The sequence below is a fragment of the Anolis carolinensis genome, chromosome 3 (genome assembly GCF_035594765.1).
Source record: "Anolis carolinensis isolate JA03-04 chromosome 3, rAnoCar3.1.pri, whole genome shotgun sequence".
Classification (NCBI taxonomy): domain Eukaryota; kingdom Metazoa; phylum Chordata; class Lepidosauria; order Squamata; family Dactyloidae; genus Anolis; species Anolis carolinensis.
In genome coordinates this window covers 47,190,273-47,207,194 of record NC_085843.1, presented here as the reverse complement: position 1 = coordinate 47,207,194, position 16,922 = coordinate 47,190,273, and the positions used below count along the sequence as shown (strand labels likewise).

General features: G+C 40.9%; 1 protein-coding gene across 7 annotated transcripts in view; it reads left to right on the top strand.

The window, feature by feature from the left end:
• The first annotated feature begins 3,529 nt into the window (after nt 1-3,529).
• cblb (Cbl proto-oncogene B) overlaps nt 3,530-16,922 on the top strand; it is a 130,770-nt gene continuing 117,377 nt past the window's right edge. The window contains exons 1-3 of one of the 7 annotated variants that reach the window (XM_008107791.3): nt 3,538-4,112; nt 5,697-5,775; nt 5,957-6,131. In XM_008107791.3, coding sequence (XP_008105998.2) covers nt 5,964-6,131 — 168 coding nt within the window. In that variant the 5' untranslated portion in view covers nt 3,538-4,112; nt 5,697-5,775; nt 5,957-5,963. Of the gene's footprint in view, nt 4,113-5,696; nt 5,776-5,956; nt 6,132-16,922 lie in introns of those variants that run through there. The other 6 variants (XM_062974845.1, XM_008107794.3, XM_062974844.1 and 3 more) reach the window with 6 other exon arrangements.

The following is a 16,922-nucleotide window of genomic DNA, read 5'->3' as shown; positions in this document are numbered from 1 at the left end:
AAATAAGCCTTCATGAAGAAAAATACTACACATGCCTATTATTTGTTTGATTTAGACCCTACTTTTCTCCTAAATGGGTACATTCAGAAATCCTAGCGTTCTAGAAATTGTTGTGTTCCTTCATGACATGCTTTATTAGCAAGACTTCTTCAGAGATTTCTCTGCGGCTGAGAGAATGTCACTTGTCCAAGGTCACTCTATAGACTTCCATTTCCCCAATGTCCCAGTCCAACCCTCTAACCACTACACTGACTATCTGCTTATACCCAAACAAAAAGAAAGAAAGAAAGTTCAATTGTGACTTCAGTAGGAAATTAAATCCCTGGGACTCAGGACAGCTAGAGTAAATGGGCTTAGGTGTCAGGAAATGGGATTTACCAGGGAGGGAAAATTGATGAATAGAATCATAGAGCTGGAAGAGACCGTATGGGCCATCTAGTCCAACCCCCTGCCATGCAGGAAAAGCACAATCAAAGCACCAAAAACAATCAAAGCACCAAAAGCTGTCCAGTCTCTGTCCAAGGAGCTTCCACTAACAGCTCTTAGTCAGAAAGTTCTTCCTAATGTTCAGTTGGAATACCCTTCCCTGTAATGTGAACTCATTGCTCCAAGTCCTAATCTCCAGGGTAGCTCCCATTCCCTTATGACATCCCTTCAAATATTTAAACATGACAATTATGGCTCCTTTCAACCTTCTCTTCTGCAAGCTAAACATACACAGCTAAAACGCTCCTCATAGGGTCTGGTCTCCAGACCTTTGATCATTTTAGTCACCCTCCACTGGACACCTTCCAGCTTGTCAATATCCCTCTTGAACTGCAGTGCCCAGAACTGGACACAGTATTCCAGGTGAAGTCCGATCAAAGCAGAATAGAGAGGCACCATGGCTTCCCTCGCTCTAGACCAGGCATGGGCAAACTTTGGCCCTCCCGGTGTTTTAGACTGATCTAGACACTATATGCCTTTTGATGCAGCCCAAAATCCCATTGGTTTTTTAAACTGCCGTATCGCACTGTTGGCTTATGTTCAACTTGTGGTCTACGAAGACTCCAAGATCCCTTTCACGTGTGCTGTTGTCCAGTCAGTCGTCATATCCATCCAGAGGCTATGCGTACAGAGGGCATAACCCCCCTCCCCAACATTTTTTTCAGGTTTATTTAAAAAACAAAACAAAAAAAACTGGTTTACTCATGAATTTTAACTGGTTAACCAAATCCCTACTGAAGTTTATTGGCGGAGCCTGGTTTCTATATTATTTTGTGTCATGGAACTACTCTTCATGATTCACTAAAAGAAAGTTTCACCCCACCCCCTCACTCCCGAATTTTTTTTCTGGTTATGGCCCTGGGCACCAGCACTCCTTGGCAGGGGAGGTAAAACTATAGAAAACACTAGCTATGCCTGGCCATGCGTTGCTGTGGTGAGGTATGGTGGTATGGGAAATAAAGTATTGAGGAATTGGTGGTAGTTAAGGTAAAGGGTAAAGGTTTCCCCCTGATATTAACTCTGGGAGTTGGTGCTCATCTCCATTTGTAAGCTGAAGAGCTGGCGTTGTCCGTAGACTCCTCCAAGGTCATGTGGCCATAGGCATGACTGCATGGAGCGCCATTACCTTCCCGCCAGAGCAGTACCTATTCATCTACTCTCATTTGCATGGTTTTGAACTTTAGGGTTGGCAGAAGCTGGGGCTAACAGTGGGGGCTCGCTCCGCTCCCCCAATTCAAACCTGCGACCTTTCGGTCCAGAAGTTCAGCAGCTTAGCGCTTTAACACGCCGCGCCATTGGGGGATATTATTTCCTAAAGGTTGTGAATATACAATATTTTTGATTTTTATTTGTCTGTGTTAGCTGGCTCTGATTGTTTCCTTTATGGAATTTCCAATTTCCCTGCTTTCAGAGTGTTGCTCTTTATTTACTGTCCTGGTTTTTGGGGTTATACTGTTCTGTATTATTCTATCACAGTAATTATTTCATATTAAAGTAGAATCTCACTTATCCAACATTTGCTTATCCAATGTTCTGGATTATCCTACACAGTCTGCCTTTTAGTAATCAATTTTTTTTGTAGTCAGTGTTTTAAATTCATTGTGATATTTTGGTGGTAAATTTGTAAATACAGTAATTACTACATAGCATTACTGCTTTTTCTGTGATTTTTTTTGTATAACCTGATGTTTTGGTGCTTAATTTGTATAATGATTACCTAATTGGATGTTTAATCGGCTTTTCCTGAATCCCTTCTTATTATCCAACATATTCACTTATCCAACGTTCTGCTGGCCTGTTTATGTTGGATAAGTGAGACTCTACTGTATATTGATAATCTTATATTATCTGCTTAGAACTGGATTATATGAGGCCCCTTCTTCACAGCTGTATAAAATGCACACTGAAGTGGATTATATGGCAATGTGGAGTCAAGATAATCCAGTGTCAAGTAGATAATATAAGATTATAAATGGGTTATATAGCTGTGTGGAAAGGCCTTGAGTCTACACTGCCATATAATCCAGTGCAAATTAGATAATCTGTGGAAGAGGCCTAACTCTGCCTGTCCCTTGGGCTGAGTGGGTTGCTAGGAGACCAAGTGGGCGGAGCTTAGCCTTCTAACTGGCAGCAATTGGATAAAAACAATTATTCCTCTCCCTCTAATTAGGACTTTATTTTTCTTTTCTTTTTGTTGTATCAACCTAGAGGCATGGATGATGGGTTGTGTTGTCAAATTTTTAGGTTAGGGGGGCCTGTAGTTTTGTTGGTCGCCAGGATTCCATCACTCTTTTATATATCTAGATAGATTATTCCGTAGCAGGGAGCCATGGCAGTTCAAGTGATGCCAAAGGGAATACCTTCTACTGTATAGATCAAGGAAGGGCAAACTTAGGCCCTCTCTCCAGGTGTTTTGGACTTCAACGCCCACCATTCCTAACAGCCTCAGGCCCTTAAGCGGCTGAGGGGGAAAAGGATAGGGCCCGAGGCTGTTAAGGATGGTGGGCGTTGGAGCCCAAAACATCTGGAGGGAGGGCCCAAGTTTGCCCATGCCTGGTCTAGGTTCCTCCGTTATCCGCATCCTTCTTTCCCTCCTCCACAAGCCAACGTTGCCCAACATTCAGAGATTCCAGGGAAGTAGCGGTGCCTCATTCCTGCCTTCCCTCCCTCCCTTCATGACTGACTCATGAATCACAGTCGAAGGTGGAAGGGAAAGAAGAAGAAAACAGCCGGAAGTCCTTCCCCGCCCTCTTATTGGCCCTTCTCCGTATCACTCAGGGAACTCCAGAACCAACAAACACAAACAAAAAAAACCTACCGAAAGAGGAGGCGGGAACAGCGACCAATCCCACCTCACTCTCTCTCCCCCTCCCCCCCCCCCCCGCTTTTTCAGTCGCGCGCTCAGGTTTGATTGGGCCAAAGGAGAGAGAACGAGAGAAACCTTCCGTTGAAGTGGGGGAGAGGGTTAAGGGGAGCGCGAGACTCCTCAGTACGCAGGCGCAGTGGGGTGTTCACAAACAGCTTGAGCGCAGGCGAGAGGCAACGGGCCTTCTGCTTGGCCCCGCCCCTCTCTCCGAAGCCACGCCCTCCTCCTCACACAGGAGAGCGATGAGGGAAATCAGCGGTGTCGTGGTTAACGCCGCTGCGGCGACGACGTCGAAGACGATGGGCCGTCCGTGAGGAATGAGCCCCTCATGTTTCCCCGAGGAGCCCCCGCGGCTGTGAGGAGGCCGGGAAGGAGCAGAGGCCCGTCGACGTCCCGGCTCTGGAGCCTTGAAGGGAAAGGGGAGGCAGAGTGCCTGGCGGCGGAGGCTTCTTATTCTTCTCTCAGGAGAGCGCGCTTCAGGAGCAACCGGAACCAGGAAAGCGGCTGGGATTTAATTGCTGAGGGATAGCCTGAAAGGCCAAACCAAGTGCGGGGACGCCTTTTGTGCCCCCTCCTTTTTTCAAATTTCCCAAAGGAATAAGGACTTGGTGCTCCTGCTCTAAAAACAGGTCTTGGAGACTTTGGATCTACAAACATCAAGCGGCCTCCTTCCCTCTGGATTTCCTTTGGGTGGTTTAACTTGGAAGGACGTCCATATCCCAACAGCAAAAATTGCTTAGCAAAAATTGTTGGGAAACTTGTAAGTATTTTGAATGATGAAAGAAATTGATTCCTTCTCCCTGTTCTTCTTTTCAGGTTGGAAGTATTTGTTTAGTAACGTGGCCCTTTGAAAGCCCATGTCTTTGGCTCCCAACTAGGCTGCAGTTTGAAAGGACATCATACGGTCAGGACCTCATATGGTCAGTGTAGATCAGGCGCGGGCAAACTGGGTCCTCCAGGTGTTTTGAACTCCAAAGACCACAATTCCTAAGAGCCTCAGGCCTCTTCCTTTTGTGAGGTGGGATTGGTCTCTGTTCCCACCTCCTCTTTCGGTAGGTTTTTTTGTTTGTGTTTGTTGGTCCTGGAGTTCCCTGAGTGATATGGAAAAGGAAGGGGTCTGAGGCTATTAAGAATGTGGGCGTTGCAGTCCAAAACACCTGGAGGGCCCAAGTTTGCCCACCCCTGTTGTAGACCCAGGGCCTTTCCACACAGCCCTATATACCAGAATATCTAGGCAGAAAATCCCACAATATCTGCTTTGAACTGGGTTATCTGAGTGTGGACTCAGATAACCCAGTTCAAAGCAGATATTGTGGGATTTTCTGCCTTGATATTCTGGGATATAGGGTTGTGTGGAAGGGCCCTCATATAATGCAGTTCACTGCAGCTAAACTGCGTTGGACAAGTAAACTGACTGTATAGTGCTGTTTCAAACTGTTATATAGCAGTGTAGATTGTGCTTTTGTTACCTATCATAGTGTGTCCCTTCTGAGGTGATTATAATAGGCATACGTTTGAGTGTCACTGCGTAAAAAAAGAGAGTGCAATTTATTATCTTGCTGGCTTTGAATTAACTTTGAACATGTTGAGGTGAATGAGCCAAAACTATGTATTCTATGTATAAGTAAAGATAAAGGTTTCCCCTTAACATTAAGTCTAGTCAAATCCAACTCTGAGTGGTGGTGCTCATCTCCATTTCTAAGCCAAAGAGCCGGTGTTGTCCGTAGACGCTTCCTAGGTCATGTGGCTGGCATGACTACATGGAGCACTCTTACCTTTCTGCCAAAGCAGTACCTATTGATCTACTTACATGTGCCTGTTTCTGAACTGCTTGGTTGGCAGAAGTTGGGGCTTACAGTGGGAGCTCACTCTGTCCTGCGGATTCGAATCGCCAACTTTCTATCAGCAAGTTCTGCAGCTTAGTGGTTTAACCCGCTGCGCCATCATGGTCCCTATATTTTATGTATGTTGACCACAAGAAGCACTGAGTTACTGCCAATGATTCTGTTGGAGCAAAAATTACCTTACTTCATAGAAAGGTTGCAATCGATGGGTTACTGCGGTTCTTGTCATCAAAGTTATATTGTAGTTTTTCCTTCCATTTGGAAGCCCATGCCTTTGTTATTTATGAAAGTGTATCCTTTTGAGCCATGTGAGGACAATTACATGTAACAGAGTTTAATTTGAGAGAGTGTGTCTCTGCATGAGGAAAAGGGAGTACAGTTATTATTATTATGCTGGCTTTGAATTATTTTTAATATTGCCTTTGAATTCCTTAAACATATTACGGAGGCTAATGAGCTGAAACTGCATTCTCTCTGTGTTGACTGTTTATTTCCATAAGATGCACTGATTTCCTGTCAATGATTCTGTATGACGTTGGAGTGAAGATTACTTTTCATCCACAAAAAGGTTGCAAAAAGGTGGGTTATTGCAGTTTGTCATCAAAAGTTATATCGTAGTTTTTCCTTAACATATCCTGTATTTCCTTGAAGTGAAAACGTGAAGTTAGCATGTCTTGTTTTCCTTTGTGGGGATGTGTGCCTGGGTGAGGGGGCAGAAAGAATTTCACACACCACTCTTTCTTTTTATTGCAAAATCAAGATCCCAGATGGCCAATTCCCTCAACGGCCGGAACCCAGGTGGCCGAGGAGGAAACCCCCGCAAAGGGCGTATTCTGGGCTTCATTGATGCTATTCAGGATGCAGTTGGCCCTCCGAAGCAAGCAGCTGCTGATCGCAGGACTGTGGAAAAAACTTGGAAATTAATGGACAAAGTGGTGAGTCTGTAAATTGTGTTTCCTTGTCAGAGAAGAATTGGGAGGACATACATATACATGGGAACTGGTATTGTCAGTTGGTGTCCTTTTATGGAAACACTACTTCTGGATTGTGGTAGATACCCCATGCTAATTTGTCCTCTGCCTATTTATTTATTTACTTTATTTCTACCTCACTCTTGTCATCTCGAGGGGGACTCAGAGGGGCTTACAAGTTTTTGGCAAAATTTCATTACCACAATTATACAATACACACAATACATCATTAAAATCAATAAACATATAAATTACAATGAACAGTTAAAATGTGTAACCAAATAACCAATCCTGACTCGTTGTCCTGATTATTTCCTATGTTGGGTCTGTGAGGATCTATTGCACTTTAATTTCTACTCACCAAAGGCCTCTTCAGCATAGAAGGAGAGAGAAAAATGAAATTCTGTCATTTTAAATAATTATACTTTCTGATATAATGCATTATTTAGATAAACAGACTCATAGGGTTTTGAATAAGCACCTTGCTTTATGTGAATCTAATGTACCTTTGCTTTCACATTGGGTCACCTTACAATATCTCTCAGGCAGAGAAACTTCAGTTAAGGTAATCAAGCTGTGAAGTACTCATAGGTTAATGACATGAATGCAGTTCATGCTGCAGTTTAGAGGAACTGATACAATTCTGATTTTTATAATATATAACAAACACAATTTAAGCACCAGCTTTTGTATCAATGTTCTTTTAAAATATATTATGTGACATTTTGATGAATAGTTCTTGTAAAGTTATTTACTCATGGTGGTATGATGGACAATATATTGAAAATTATTTATAATTATATCTGAATCAGAATCACTTATTTGGTTGCATTCACATAATCATTTGAATTTACATAATTCCAAAGTGAATTCCCTTTTTGTTCACTACCAAAGAAATGTGTTCATAACCAAAATGACCAGTTTTGGTTATGGACATTACTTGGTAGCTCTATTTTTAATATTGAATTAAGGGCATCAGCTTTTGCTATAGTTTGCTGAAAGCTTTAGGATCGCTCCTTTCATCTGTGTTTTACACAAATTTCACAGATATAAAGCAAGTTAATATATGCTATATACCGTATATACTCGAGTATAAGCCGACCCGAATATAAGCTGAGGCACCTAATTTTATCACAAAAAACTGGGATAACTTATTGACTCGAGTATAAGCCGAGGATGGGAAATGCAGCAGTTATGGGTAAATTTCAAAATAAAAATAGATACCAATAAAATTTCATTAATCGAGGCATCAGTAGGTTAAATGTTTATGAATATTTACTGTATTTCAAAGAAAAGCAATAAACTAAATCTATAAGTGGGAAGTAGGGGCAACAAAAACAATATGGTATCAACAATAAAATAATAATAATAAAAACTTCATTTGGATCCCACCCTATCTCCCCATGGGGACTCAGGCCGGCTTCCAACATAGTAACAGGCAAACATTCAATGCTTATATAAACAATGCAGAGCTAGATATAGATCTATAATTATATATACTCATTTCACATATGCATTTCCCCCTGAAACGTTTGCAAATGCCTCTGTGTGTGTGTGTGTGTGCATGCATATCCCTTATAATATTTGCAAGCCCTATATATATATATATATATATATATATATATATATATATATTTTCATATCTATCTAGACATGTCTATATATATTTGTATGTTCATTTTCCCCCTGTAATATTTCCAAGCCCTATATATAGGGTAAGAGTATATTCATATCTATCCAGACATCTCTCTTTATATAGATATTTGCAGAGACTTGCAAACATACGAGGTTAAATTCATGTATAAAAATAATGTATATGTATGGCTACAGATACACAGGTACATGGATCTATGTATAAAGGATTTGCAAAGACCTGCAAACATATGAGGGGAAATTCATATATAAAATTAATGTATATAGATAGATACACATATAAAGGTACATAGAGATTGCAAAAGATTGCAAGGGGTTAATGCGTATATATCTGTAGGAGGGTTTACCAAATATTTCAGGGGAAAATGCTTTCATCAGATTAATGAATATATATTTTTCTTCTTCCTGACTTGTAAGGGTGTCTCTCTTCAAAATATTCCCTTGATTAAGAGCGAGGGAGGCTTTGCAAAAGTAAACACACTGATAAGGGTGGAGAAGGGAGAAATAGATCACATATTGCAAGCAATAGCCTGCAGGCTCTGTTGCTGGCCTTGACCTGATTATAAGCCCGGGGGAGGCTTTTTCAGCTCATAAATAAGGGCTGAAAAACTCGGCTTATCTTCGAGTATGTACAGTACTTCTAAAACCTGTTTCTTTAAAACACATTTTGAAAGGTTAGTAGTGTGTATATTTTGCAAGCAGACAAGAATAGAATATGCTTTCATGAAAATTCTTTCATAGCCTTAATTCATATAAAATGTTCATTAGTGGGTTGTTTTGTGTAGTATTAGCTGTGGACATCATTATTAATATTTGGTGGGAGTTGAAAACTACTTCTGAGGAACCTGGCAGGGCATAAATATGTTCATATAGATACATGCCTATGTATGAATTCAGTTATAACTAACTTGGATGTTTTCCTCCCAGTATAAAGCACAAGTAAATTCTATTCCTGTCTGCTCAAACGTAAAACTTGATGAAACAGGTTTCATATATGCAGAGCATTCACACTTGGAAGGTAGTGAAAATTTAAATGCCTTCAAGTTGCTGTAATCTCTATGAATAATCTATTAAAGACTGAAAAAACTTCACTCCCAGTGACTGTAGCCTGGATTGCAGAACTGAAAAAGTCACATGCACCCACTGGCTACAGGTTGTATATACCTTATTATTATTATTATTCCCCACTTTTTCTCTCCACAAGGAGACTCAAAGTGGTTTACATTTAAAGCATTTCAATACAATTCAAAATCTACAAATATACAAACATTAAAAAAGAATTAAATATTGTTGTTTTTTAAAAATCAGTTAAAATCCATAAAAGCATATTCAAAATAAAAACCACAGAACCCCCTGACTTGATCTTAAAATCTTTTTTTCTTTAAAAGCCTTCCTGAATAAAAAGATTTTAGCCTGCCGCCGGAAGGACAGCAGGGAGGAGGCCATTCTGTCTTCCCTGGGCAGGGAGTTTCAGAGTAGAGGGGCAGCCATTGAACAGACCTGCTCTCTCGTTCCCACCAACCGAGCTTGAGATGGAGGTGGGACCAAGAGAAGGGCATCTCTTGAAGATCTCAGGTAGGTTAATAAAAGGAGATGCAGTCAGCCAAATGGCCTGGACATGAGCTGTCTAGGGCTTTAAAGATCTTAACCAGCACTGTGAATTGTGCCTGGAAACAAACTAGTGGAGCTGCTGCAACAGGGTTAAAATTCCCCTGAAGACACAGGCTTGCAGTTTTGGGATCCTCCTGGACTCAGCGGATGCCCAGGTATCTGGAGGCCAAGAGGGACTTGGAACAGTTAAAACTTGTGTGTCAACCTGCACCCCTTCATTGAGAAGCCAGATCTGGCCACAGTAGTACTTGCTTTAGTTACATTCCATCCGGATTACTGTTAACACACACTACATGTGTCTGCCTTTGAAGAGTGCTTGGAAACTTCAGCTGGTCCAAAGAGGTTTAGTAATGTTGATATTATGGCAAGGGAAGGCAGGAGTTGGCTACATCTTATTGGTCAATGTATCACCATGGTTACGCAGTCTTTGCAGTAGAAATGTATCCATTTTAGAGTGGCTAGCAAGAAAAGGGGCAGAGCTAGCTGGAAGAAAAAAGGGAACAGTTTTGAAATTAGACAGTCTCTAGCCAGGGGAGCTAGAGTGGAGAGGATCTTTGTTTAAGATCGAGGCTTCAGTTGTAGTACTGAAGGAAAAAGACTAATTTGAGTCTAAGTCTTCAGCCAGGTGAAGCTAAGAGACAGAGTGTCCTATGGGACTAAGCTTTCAGACAGGTGATCGATTAAAGGAGTGACTATAAGATATAAGTTATCCAACTGGAATGCTGAAAAGAAATTTACATTAGAAAGAGAAGAAAGTTGTATAACCAAGTTGACTGTTCTGGAAGTTATATAATAACAGTTTTGTGTATTCAAAAGAGTGAAAGACAATAGCAATAATACCATGTGAAACTGAAGTGAAGTAGGTAAAAGGTAAAGGTTTCCCCTGATATTAAGTCCAGCCATGTCTGACTCTGTGGGTTGGTGCTCAACTCCATTTCTAAGACAAAGTTGTCCGTAGACACCTCCAAGGTCATGTGGCTAGCATGACTGCATGGAGTACCGTTACCTTCCCGCCGGAGCAGTACCTATTGATCTACTCACATTGGCATGTTTTTGTACTGCTAGGTTGGCAGAAGCTGGAGCTAACAGCGGGTGCTCACTCCGCTCCCGGGATTTGAACCTGGGACCTTTCGGTCTGCAAGTTCAGCAGATCAGTGCTTTAACACACTTCGCCATCAGAAGTGGCGAAGATCCTCTCCACTCTAGCTCCCCTGGCTAGAGACTGTCTAATTTCAAAGTGAAGTACTTTGTAACAAATATACTATATGTGCAAAAAGATTTCATAAATAAACATTTCTATATTTCAATGTATATATTAAAGTCTCGTGTCAAGTTACAGGACTGAAGTTACATATCTAAAAGTCGGTTGGAGATTATATTGATGTACCTACCCTGTGAGGAGCAGTTGGAAGATACATTTGACTCCAGGATTAAGTTACACATCAAGGAGATATACACAAACATTTAAAAATTTAATCCTATAACAAGCATATAAAATAAAAGGTGAGACAGAGATAGTGTATTTCAGGCGTGAACTGTAAGTCACAAGGTTTGTGAGAATTTCACTCTCCCCTTATAGGTTGTGTCTCCCTCACACTTATATATTAATTGATGACAGAGGTGGGATATCAAAATAAAGATTCCTCCCTCACTCAGAAGCTTCCCTTTTTGCACCTGGTAATGAAGTTCTTCAGACACCCGTGTGAATTCTATTCTAAAGAAGTCAGAAAAACAAGTCATTAGTATCAGGGCTGCTATAGTCAGGTTAGTCTGTAATTTCTCTACTTATTTATTTCATGTCAAAAGCATTGTACAACGAATACATTTCAAATAATGGAAATAAAAAAAGAAGAAATCACAAGCAACTAAATAGTTTTGGACCAAAAGCGGGCAACAGCAACCGCATTGTCTGTAGCTTTAAACAACTCCTCCTCCGTGCATGAGGCAGGGCATTGTGGGCAAGCATACATATGCGGAGTTGTTTGTTCAGCTCCACAGTCACACAAGGTGGAGGATTCCTCCAGGTAGTGCCACCTTGCCAAGTTGTCTTTTGATCTGCCCACTCCACTTCTGAGTCTGTTCAGGGACTTCCAAGTTGCCCATTCCTGGTTTGCCCCTGGAGGAAGACCCTCTTGGGGGGTCATCCAGTTAGAATTGCCAGGTTTAGCTGCCCAGAGGGACACCCTTGCTGTTGCTGGAGGAACATCAAGAGGAGTGGTGGTTCTCATGAAGCCCTTCCTTGATTTGAGTCTGGTGGGAGGAGGGTGATAGCCATGCAGTGGGTGGCTTTCACAATGTTCGACCTTTTTTCTCTCACCGTTAGCAGCAACTTCCCGTCGCACGTCAGGAGGGGCAATGCCAGCTAACTTGTAGAGTTTATCAACAGGTGTAGGTTTAAGGCATCCTGTGATGATTCTGCATGTTTCATTCAGTGCTATGTCCACCTGCTTTGCATGGGCAGACTTGTGCCAAACAGGACAGGCGTACTCTGCAGTTGAGAAAGACAAGGCCAGGGCTGATGTTCTTATTACTTGTGGGTCTGCACCTCATGCGCTGCCAGTCAGTTTCCGCAGGATGTTATTGCGTGCAGCTACTTTGTGCTTGGTGTTCATGCAGTGTTTCCTATATGTTAGTGTTCGGTCTAAGGTGACACCAAGGTATTTAGGATGGAAACAGTGTTCGAGTTCTTGGCCTTCCCAAGTAACTTTCAGTTTCCTGTTGGCTTCGCGGTTACGTAGGTGGAAAGCACACACTTGTGTCTTGGCAGGGTTAGGCTTCAGGTGGTTCTCTTTGTAGTAGCTGGAGAGATTTTTCAAGGCATTGGTGAGTTGCTTTTCAACTGTTTCAAAATCTTTTGCTTGTGTTGTAAGGCCAAGGTCATCAGCATATATAAAGCTCTTTGTGAGTGGTGGTTGTGGCTGATTGTTCGTGAAGATATTAAATAAGGTTGGTGCAAGAACGCTGCCTTGGGGTAAACCATTCTTTTGCCTCCTCCATCTGCTTTTCTGGCCCTGAAACTCCACATAGAAGCTGCGGTTTTCTAAGAGGGTCTGGACAGTTTTTGTAAAGTCGAAGGGTTTCTCTACTGAAGAAGTTCTGTGCTTCCAATTGTCAGCAAGATTTAGTCTCTGTTTAAGTGGCATATAGATTCTTTGTGAACTCTGCTCTATTGTGGAGTGATGCTGCCTATGCTATATTTGTTTGATACAGTTGAAGCAAAGAACCAGATTTGAGAACTGAGCAAACTACAAAAGACCATCACATTTATAGGACCGTAGTAAGCATCTTTGTGCTAGGTCAAACATTTTTTATTTAATTTGTCATTGTTTCTTGTTCCATCTATTCTTCATTGCTTTGTGAGGCAAGAGCCTTTATGTCATTCCTTATCTGATTCTTCCAATTCGGGATGCCAAGGGCTGAATCAGTTGCATTCTGCATAAAACACATATCTTCCATTGTATAAACATGAAGCCCTTTTGGATGAACAAACAATATGTGGTAAACATGGGTAGAGCCAGGCTGCTTAAGGGTTAAAAAGACCTTTTGTGGATTCTTCGGATCTATTTTTATAAAGTTAGAGATTTGATCCAAGTAGTAGTAATGTCTATACCCATAACATAGCCTCAAAGTCATACCATGCACCATATCAGAATATCTTGCATGCAGGTTAAAGATATAAAACACCAATTTTGTTTTTTCTTATCTTTCTTTTACATTTGTTTTCAAAGTTTGACCAAGTTTTAAAAAATTTCAAATTTATTATAGTACAGTAGAGTCTCACTTATCCAACCCTCGCTTATCCAAGCTTCTGGATTATCCAAGCCAATTTTGTAGTCAGTGTTTTCAATATATCATGATATTTTGGTGCTAAATTCGTAAATACAGTAATTACAACATAACATGACTGCGTATTGAACTACATTTTCTGTCAAATTTGTTGTATAACATGATGTTTTGGTGCTTAATTTGTAAAATCATAACCTAATTTGATGTTTAATAGGCTTTTCCTTAATCCCTCCTTATTATCCAAGATATTTGCTTATCCAAGCTTCTGCCAGCCCGTTTAGCTTGGATAAGTGAGATTCTACTGTAATTGTTTTAATTAATGTTGTTTTTTGGCAAATAATTTGTATTTTCTTAGTTTTCATTGCCCCTGGTTTTTGCTGTGTTTTGCATACAGCTTTATCTTGGTGTCATGCTAAAATAACTATATTCATTTTATTTTTATTGGACCTATTTCCTGATGTTTATTGAAAGGCTTGGCATTTCACATTTCAGTTCCATTCGCCTTACATACCACTGGTGCCAAGCAAATGTGTGAGAGAAGTCATTGTAGGTGTTTGGAAGATAGTGAGATAAAAATGAAGTTGTGTAGATTGTGAGCCCTGCTCTGATTTGCCCTCCACTATTTGTTGTATTGGTGATATAATAACATACAGCAGTAGTGTGTATCCTGTTCTAAGTACTAATTTGTTGGTAGTTTAAGTGTATATGACCAAAGGGAATATAACGTTGGTTTCTAAAATGATTTATATATTTACCTAGTGTTAGGCCCATCCATAAATCTCTTTTAAAAACCCAATGGGGAACACTTTTAGCTTAGTTTATTCTCACATTAGGTATAGATGCTGTGTACTCTATGTAGTTGAATCCTTGGTTTGAAATCTGTAATGGTATGGAAGAAGAGATACTTGTGGCTGTCTGCTGTTAAAGTTAGATTCACAGAAAGCTGTCTCGTGGACACCTTGGCACCTTGTTTTGGGTTTTTTCCCAAATAGCCAAATGGATAAAGTAGTCTGTGTCTAGACACAAGACTGTGTGCCTCAGTAACTACTAATTGAAGATAATTGCCTCTGTAAGGTTTCATTCACAGCAAAATATATTTTTGTAGAACTTACTTATGATTAATTTTCACTGTGGTAAACACTGTAGAATAGTCAGCATTTCTACTCCATAGCATGAAGCTTTTAATTAAAAAAAAAAACGCTGGCACCGCACAGCCAGCCTTGATACTACATGCAGTCTATGAGTCACATGATTTCCATCCTTCATGGAGCTGGAGCAACTGAGCTCAAAGGAAATGTTACAAAGGAAATCTGTGGATGTCGTTTTCTGAAATTTCCGTAAACAGTAATGCTGCTTGCAAATTCATGGAAATATATGATTCAGTTTTTATGTTTCAATGGCTATATATCCTAAAGATAAGACTTTGACTGTTTAGAATTATAGCTTAAACCATAAGAATTATTTTTCTCTTTTCTCACGCAGCTCCCTTGAGAGCCTCTAAAATCAGAGGATCATCCTGATAAATGTTGGTTCAGATGCATATTCATTTCATATTTTTCAGGGGGTTCAGTTGAGTGACCGGTTGTAAGGAAACTTACCCTATTAGGACCTATGTGGTTGTATTTTTCAAGGTTGTTTTTGGTTTCTTAATGAACATGTGCCCTTAGCTGTCTCTTAATGCCTCCTATGTAGACATTTGTCAGTTAATCAGATTTCCCCCCAAATTAGTTTAAAATACACCAGACGTATTGATGTCATGGTTTTAGAATCATTTGATATTTTTTCTAAAGTTGAGTATTTGGTACTGTGTAGTTAGGAGGAAACATTTGAACTATTCCAACATTTAAACAAACCAATACAATCCTCTGCTGCAGTTCAAAGAAAGCAAAAAGAAGCCTCTTCGGCTTGTTAAAATAAGTACAGGATTGTAAAATAAGGTATTTCAACTTGAGTCATTGGTAATCAAAGTGTGCATTACAATTTGATTTTGCAGCCAAGTTTAGGTAAGGCTGGCTACCTTTTCTCCAGTTCAGTACTCTCAGCTTACTGCAATTTTTAAAATTTTAGCTCATATTATAAAAAACTTTAAAAAACCATAAAAGGCTGAAAAGTAAATTATCAAAAGTTTTAACACAATTAAAAACATAAAGCATTAAAAACAAATTTAAAAATCCAGCATGTTCTACAAGGTCCATTTTCTCCTAAATAAAGTAAGCAAGCTCCAGCCTATCATCTCTAGAAAAAAAGTCCCAGAGCCTGGGAGCAAGCACAGAGAAGGTCTTCTCCTGTGTTCTTACCATATGAACATAAGAGTCAATCTCAAAACACCAGTGAGAAAATACCATCCTTCAGCTGTGTAGGATCATGACCAGCATTTTGAATAATGCCTGGAAATAAACTCACAGTCAGTAGAGCTATGAATGAGAGAGTTGGGTATTCCCTATAATGAACCCCAATTAATAAACTGGTTTAGCTCTTTGAACCAGCTGAAATTTATGAACACTCTTCAAATTAGACACTGCATAAAGTGTATCAATAATAATTGTTATTGTGTGCCTTCAAAATGATTTTGACTTATGGAAACTTGAGACAAACCTATGACAGGTTTTCTCAGAAATACTTGGTTTGCCTGTCTCTCCAGGGTACTTCCAAACATAAATTAAATCTGCATTGGAGCATGTTTAAATAACCCGCTCCAAAGCGGGTTTAAGTCTGCACACTCAGGAAAAAAGGGCTCTGCCCGATTGCTGTCCACACCTGGCCATCCAACCCCCTCTCATCGCATGTCATTAAGCGTACCAATGACATGAATAGGTGGGGGGGGGGGGAATTATTTGGCATCATTGGTCAGTTTGTTTATGTTTTTAAGACTTTTTGGATGGGGTGGGGGGATTTGGGTAGGGTAACCTGAGTAGCTTCTGGTGTGAGAGAATTGGCCATCTGCAAGGATGTTGCCCAGGGGACGCCCGGATGTTTTGATGTTTTTACCATCCTTGTGGGAGGCTTCTCTCATGTCCCCGCATGGAACTGGAGCTGATAGAGGAAGCTCATCCACGCTCTCCCTGAGTGGGATTCGAACCTGGCAGCCTTCAGGTCAGCAACCCAACCTTCAAGGCACAAGGTGTTGCACCCCAAGGCAGCGTGAGCACTGGAAAGCAAACGAGTCGGTGAAGTGTTCTCAGGAGATCGCTACATTGACACCGCAAATTGTTCACAGTGTAGGACACTTTTATGGAACTAAGATCACAGCAAAGGGAAACCAAACTCCCCAAAGGCTCCCAAGGGAATCTCCTATCCATTATCCCCTCTAGATGCCAAACGACTCCTTCGAAACCCTTGTTTTTCTGATCTCTGGCGATGCAGAAACTCCCTTCTGTTAAAGGATACATTCCCTGGAGAACTTGGGACATCTGGTTCTACCACGGGAGTAATGTTTTCAGTATCTCTCCCAATTAAGGAAGCATCGGAGCTATCCACAGCTGGGGTCTGTAATTGAAAGGAGCTCTGCGAACTAGGTAAAATTCAGAATACACTTCGTCCTGGTCAAAGTTCATTTCAGAATCAGGTTCAGAACCCAAAGGTGGCTGGGGTATAACACAAGGCTTTAATCCACTACGCCACCAGGGGCTCCACAGGGGGTGGGTGCCCTCTTTGCTGTGCAGACAGACTACTGGGATTACAGAAGCAGTCCCAGGAGTCTTTCCC